Genomic DNA, 6,949 nt, shown 5'->3' on the forward strand with positions numbered 1-6,949 from the left:
ACACTAGGTTTGAGGAGAAAAATATTTTCTTTTATTTGTGTGGAGTAACTGAGTAGCTACTGTGTTTGGGATCCTAGAGGGACAAGTTCAATTCCCCTACTCCAAAATACTGGAAATGGGAATGCGAACCAGAGTCCCTCATACATCAACACGTAGGTGAGTTAAAAGACAGTAACCTGCAAGACGTATGGAGAAGAAATACTGCATCATCTTTTATGTTTTTTTAAAAGAAGACTGTCCCGGTTTAATATTTTACCATTATTTCCTTTTTCTACGTTAAACAGGGTATCAGGATCAAGAACAAATGTGTTCATGAGGTTTAAAACCACAATGAAGGAAGGTCTTTTGATGTGGAGGGGAGATAGTCCCATGCGACCTAACAGTGATTTCATTTCTCTAGGCTTTCAAGAAGGAACCTTAATATTCAGGTAAACTTTCCCTCCTTTATTTGTCTTACACTCAGGTCTCAAAGGAATTGCCACAACACATCCAGTGCACTTGTTCTTTGGTATAGTGTGAGGCAGTTACATCCTCAAAGTTTTGTCCAGTGATGGATCCTGTGGTCTAGAAAGGATGTAAGGGAAGAGTTAATGTGCTGCAAGATTTGCATCATTCCTGGTTGCTCTCTCCTTCCCTTCTAATTTTTAAAACATCCAGTTTTTAATGTGATTTTCTAAAAGTCACCTTATGAGGGTACAAGTACTGTTGGTAACTCCCCCCATGCATCTTGATGCACTTGCCATCACAGCTGAGCAAAGCACATGTTTGCAGAGAGAGCAGGGGTCAAGGGAAAACTCTGCTGATGCCCGTGCTCACTGCAGGCTCACTCTTCACTGGAGAGTGCACATGGGAACAGGGCTCCCACCTTCTCAAACCGCCAAATATCCAACCGTGGGTGACAACAAACCCAGCTGTCTCCAGTTTTTGTTACTGCTACCATCCACAGAACCACTTAAGAAACAAAAAGCTGACTTAAGAGTCAAAAAGCTGAAATAGGGGTGTGTTGGGAAAATGTTGGGCTGAACTCCTGTTCTCCCTCCAGAATTGCTTTCTTCCTTACAGACCCTTAGGCAGACTCCATGCAACTTTTTGCATGCTGCTTTTTTGGGACTCCTACCTTTTGAAAGCCCTGTCTTTCTTAATGATCCCCTTTTAGGGGATTTGTGTCAGACAAATTTGTCTTTGTGTCAGACAAATACTGAAACAGCAAACTACAAATGACATCTTTATTATGGATTGTTGTGAGACACTTGATTAAATGACAAAGATTTTGTTAATCCTTTAAGCTAATTTGAAGCTGTCTGTTACTTGACTTACCTGGTTGTTGATTGCTACCATGAACTCATAGATAAGTAGCACATTTCTATTTAACTTAATGTCTTTTAATCTTTTTTTTCATGTGATTTTCTGTGGTTAACTTTGCAAACACTCTTAATTTCCTCATTGTTTTATAAACAAGGAACTGACTCTGCAGAAATAGTGCATTTTTAAAATGTCTTTGGGAGAGCCTGTCTTTCCAAGATTTGTGGTAGTAAGTGGCTACTCCATTCTGTTTGTTTTCTAGACACAGTGCATTTTTATTAGGGTTGTTGCTATCTCCCAGAGATGAAGATACACAAAGGGTTTAGACCAAACCATCTGAATTTTGCTGAAATATCTATACCTTCCACACTCATTTAGGAAGGTGAAGAATGAAGATGCCAATTAAAACCCTTATAAACAGTGACTCACAGGGAGTAATGAAGAAGATGGTGAAAGGACAAATGAAGAAAAAAAGTATCATCATCTTTCAGAAAAAGTGATCCTTATGCTAATTTTACACCTTTTGAGAGATGAAGTCAGGAGAATATCAGGGCTGTTAATTAGTCAGATGTATTTTCCTGCATCCCAAAATTAGATATATGTGTTCTGGTACAGTTTGAAATTCAAAACATACCCCTTCTTTTCCATTTTCTATGGTTTAACTGCTGCTGTAAATCCTTTCTGTTGCTCCTGCTTCTGTAGAAGGTTGTATCACTATTGTAGGGGATGACCATTCCTGAAAGGATATGAATCTCATTTTTGTAACCAAAGGTCTAACACTCAAATAACAGTCCTGAACACCCAGAGCCTTCTGTAGCTCTTGACCTAGTCTGGTATCTGCAACCTAGGTAAAAGGAGATGCTTGTTTGAGACTCACGTAAACCGCTCAAATTTAGAACAACCATTTTGCTCTGGGCAGATCACAACTTAACATGCTGGTCTCAAGTACCTAACCCTATGCATGAACTTAATTTCAGGTTCAGCCTTATTTGAAGAGATGATGATGTTGCCTTTAAAGTCTCTAGCTCGGTACAAGCTGAAGGCCAGCAGTGCCTGGCTCAGGCTATCTCTCCTGCTTATTTAGGCAGCTGAGCACCCAATACTTACTGCATTGTAGCACCTACTTCCTCTTTGTGAAAGTTGGCCCACATTTCTGGGACCCAGAAATTAAGATGCCTGAAGTGTAAACATGATGGGGACATTATGTCTGCTGAGTAATTTTAGCAGCAGCAAGCACAAAGAAACAATCACAGCTGCAGCTGAAGCAGGGAACTTCATGATTGTTTCTGCATTTATTTATTAGGTTTCATCCTTTCTAAAATCACAGGTCTCAACCTTCCCTATAATTCAGATGATTTGTAGATCTGTTACAGGTCACATGCTTATTTGCTCTTGTAATAATTTATTAACTGTGTTTGCAGCCTTCCCCACTGCTCTTTCCCATTAGGCCAAATGTCTGTAGGTCAATGATCTTCATAACCTCCTGTTTCAGGAACTCCCATGCAGAGACTCCCTTCTTGCTCCCATGGCATAGTGGTGATGGTAACCACTCTGACCTGCACAGGAGGGAGTTTTGCCTATTGCTCTATGAGCCTGACTTTGCAAAATAAGAGCATTGCTGCTAGCCTTCCAAAGGACTCCACCACTCTCCCCAAAATCTGAGCTGTAAGGGGAGCTCTGGGGTCTGACCAGGTGCAGCACAGAGTAGGGATGTCTGAGCAATTTGGCAGGCAGCTAGTCTTTGCAAGGGAGACAGTAACATTTTAATTTTCTTTAAATTGTAGCTACAATTTGGGCAGTGGCATTGCTTCCATCACGGTGAATGGCTCTTTCAGCGACGGCCGGTGGCACAGAGTCAAGGCTGTTCGGTAAGTGGCCACGCTTCATCTGGGAGGTGTTTTGGAGCCACCCTGCCATTAAAGGTGCTGGTTGGCATGTCTGCATGCTGGTCGAGTGTGAATCACTGTGGCTCCATGCTCTCACATCGCTTGGGAGTTGAACTGTTAGCAACTTGCCTGTTTCAGGACGATGTACACAAAGATTTTTGTATTAGAGGTGACAGTGCCAACTCAGCACAGCTCAAGGCAGGCTGCCAAAGTCACACAGGGCTATTCTGAGGCTGTGACAGACATTCTATTAAACCCATACCATTTGCGTTGAGAGTATTTTTCTTTAATGTCTGCATTTTGAAATTCCCTAGTGAGCATTTTGCGGGCTGGCACAAGCCCTGGAGCATGGACAGTGTATGCCTACTTTTTCTATTTGGAGGAGGTGCAGACAACTTGCAGTGTATATATAACTCACATTTATAACTTATTACCTCATGGGAGGCAAGTGTGCCCAGTAGGGAAAGCACACATCCCTCTCTTCATGAGCTGTTGGTTCCCTGGAACTTGCAGGCTGACATTAGCACAACTTGCTACCAAATTCAGTAAGAATAGGACCCCTTCAAGTGGCTCTTCTGTCAATGTGGTTATTGACTATAGATTAAATGGAAGTGGCCTAAAAACTCTAGTAAGAAACAAAGCTGCTTATAAGTATGTTTCACCTTAGCTTGCCTATTTCTTCCCTTCTGTTGAAGCTTCTGTTGTTTACTTTTTATATTACATCTGATTTTTAACAACACATCAGAACCTGTCCATCCTCTCCCCCAGCTGTGCAATTTACTTCTTTCTCAGCTTTTTCTCCTCTGCCAGTGTGTCCTACACCCTTTGCAGGTCTCTGACATCTTAGTCACTTAAAAAAAAACCCCACCCTGAAGGGTCTGGTTTGCTGTAGCACTCTGCTGTCTGTGGGGCTCCTCAAGATCAGTCCCCAGCCTTCTCTGTGAGCCCTGAGTCACCCTGGTCTCCTGGTGGAGGGGGAGATACTGCTGTTCCTCCTTCTGCCTGCTTGTAGGCTGGATGCATGAGAGTAGTTTGTTTTTCATTTCAGGGATGGACAGTCTGGCAAAGTAACCGTGGATGATTATGGTGCCAGGACTGGTAAATCCCCTGGGAAAATGAGGCAGTTAAACATCAATGGAGATCTCTATGTAGGTGAGTGGTTACTGTTCACTTTCAGGACCCATGTGCATTTTTGTGTTTGCAAGGTTGACTGTCACAAGGCAGGGCATCGCAGCTCTGTCCATGTCAAGGTGAAGGCTTCATGTTGCAGTCTCTGGTCCTCCACAGGCTGATTTTTCTGGCGAGGCCTCTCTGGGTGGGATGGGTAAGGCACTGATATGAGAAGGGACCAGCACTGTGGGTGCACTGTGGTATCCCCGGCAGGTACCTAGAGAAACAGCTAGTAGCAGCTGCAAACCCTGGATCTTAGTGGGAATCTGGGAACAAGCTTATTCAGCTGTTACTGATGCTACAATTTCTGCAATAAATAATTAGCATCCTAGTTTATTGTCTCCTTTCTGTATTTTCATGTGCTTAAAACATGTATTTAAAAGAACACAGAGCAACCTGTAAATTAAAATTCACTTCTGAGGTATGCTGGGAAGGCTAGTGCCATTGCTGGGTGTGCAGTCTGCCAAGCAGGAGCAGACACCTGTGTTGGTGAAGAGTTTCTCATTGCTGCCTTTCCCCCAGGTGGCATGAAGGAAATAGCCCTGCACACGAACAGGCAGTACATGCGGGGCTTGGTGGGGTGCATCTCCCACCTCACGCTTTCAACCGATTACCACATCTCACTGGTGGAGGATGCTGCCGATGGGAAGAACATCAACACGTGTGGGACCAAATGACAAGAGAGGAATCCCGGTGCTGGGGACCTGTCGTGTGCTTGCATGTGTGGCTGAGCATGAGCTGGCTGCCACAGCCCTCTACGGCCAGCCCACGTTCTCCACCTGGTGAGGTGACAGAGCCAAAGGGAAACCCTCCCCCCCAGAAGAACATTTTTCCCTCTCCTTTCCTGACCAAACCAAACTGAGTATTTTGTGTAGGAACCCTCTCCTCTACCTGTTAATTGTTTAGTGAACGCTAAAGGTTGTGGCATCAGTGCAAACGGCAAAGAAATGTGTGATCTTACGGGTAGCTCAAAGACTGTGTTATGGTCCTTAGGTTATCTTTTGTAATACCAGAGAAAGCAGTCTTAAAACACCTGCATTAATCCCACCCTGCAGTGATACAGTGACTGCTGTTCAGTAAATACACCATCAGGCAGTGTATCTATGCATTCACATGTAGGTCCCAGAACAAGCAGTTCTCCTTACCACTCTCTGATTAAGCTAAATTATGTTTCACCTGTGTAAATAACAGCTACAGTGACTGGTTTCAAAATATTGTTGTTGGTTGAGGAGGAAGGTTCTTAAAGTCTACTTTTTTTATTACAAGCAACAAAATCAATGAACCGATTTTGTAGAAGTAATTTTATACTTGTATATTTTTTATAGCAGCAGCAGACCTGCTTACGTGGTATAACTTCTAACATTTAGGTGTACTATACAATTAGCTCTTTGCACACTTTCCTAAAAATAGCAATGTGACCTGTGGTTTAAATTTGTTATACAGAAGACTTAATGTCTGTATTACACATTTTTGGTGGGGATATTTGTGAGTTATGATCAGTTTTAAATCTGACTCTCTTTGTTTTGTAAATTTTGACAGTTTAAAATTGTACATTATGCTTTCCTGGCTTAAACAGATTAAAAGATTAGGAAAAAAAAAAAGAGAAAATGCTTGCTACTGTGATATTATAAATCACTTTCTTTCTTTTTTTTTTTTTTTTTTTTTTTTGAAAAATGAGAAGAGGGATGTGCAAGAGACCTTGGTGGGTCACAGTCCTCTTAAAATAAAATGTTTTCTAGGCACTGGACCAACAATTATGCAACCTTGATTGCCAAACTGTAATATAAGCAAGTGAACACAGTGCTGTCGAGACACTAAGGAAATGTTCCTGAATTTCATAGTTTGGAGTTTTCTTCCTTAACTCTTTGTTCGAAGCAGATCAGTGAGCCACTGGGGGAAGAGGAGAGACAGTGCAGCAGGGCACCTCACAGCTCACCACCTGCCAGCAGCAGGAGAAGCACAAACCTCCTCAGAGGTGCAGGCTCATCTGAATGCCTATGAGCTAAAAGGACCTGAAGTGGCAAAAGCAACGGCGATCAGGAGGTTTCTGCTGCATTTGTATTGTGCCCAGGGTGCTCCCTGCTCCCTGGAGCTAAAAGACATTCCCAAGACTCGTCTCAACTACAGCTGACTGTGAGCAGCTGCAGGCTAGAGTGGAAAATATAATAGAAGCATAGTATAGAAACATAGAGTACTGGGTTGGAAGGAACCTCAAGGATCATCTGGTCCAACCTTTCTTGACAAAAGCATGGCCTATGAAAGATGGCCCAGCACCCTATCCAGCTGAATCTTAAAAGTGTCCAGTGCTGGGGAATCTACCACTTCGCTGGGGATGTTATTCGAGTGGGTTTGTTCTCAACAATCTGGAACATTTTCCAGTTGTGTCCAATCGGAATCTCCCCAGGAGTAATTTGTACCCATTACCCCTCATCTTTTTCATGTGATTCCCTGTAAAAAGGGAGTCTCTGTTGTCTTTGTAACTGGTACTAGATAATGAAACATGCAAGTAACTGCTGGAGAGACCCCAGCTCCTCTCATGTACACTAAAAGGGACACCCTGATTGCTTTAGGGGAAAGATATTGTGATCATG

The 6,949-nt window shown here is 42.9% G+C and overlaps 1 protein-coding gene across 1 annotated transcript in view; it reads left to right on the forward strand.

The window, feature by feature from the left end:
• The window catches only part of EGFLAM (EGF like, fibronectin type III and laminin G domains), a 77,241-nt gene extending 72,067 nt beyond the window's left edge, over positions 1-5,174 (forward strand). Inside the window, exons 21-24 of the mRNA XM_026865814.1 lie at positions 285-428; positions 3,087-3,170; positions 4,237-4,340; positions 4,881-5,174. Of these exons, the coding sequence (XP_026721615.1) occupies positions 285-428; positions 3,087-3,170; positions 4,237-4,340; positions 4,881-5,035 (487 nt within the window). The 3' untranslated portion in view covers positions 5,036-5,174. The remainder of the gene's footprint in view (positions 1-284; positions 429-3,086; positions 3,171-4,236; positions 4,341-4,880) is intronic.
• The last annotated feature ends 1,775 nt before the right edge of the window (positions 5,175-6,949 follow it).

The sequence above is a fragment of the Athene cunicularia genome, assembly GCF_003259725.1.
Source record: "Athene cunicularia isolate RWA chromosome Z unlocalized genomic scaffold, athCun1 chrZ_part1, whole genome shotgun sequence".
NCBI classification, from domain to species: domain Eukaryota; kingdom Metazoa; phylum Chordata; class Aves; order Strigiformes; family Strigidae; genus Athene; species Athene cunicularia.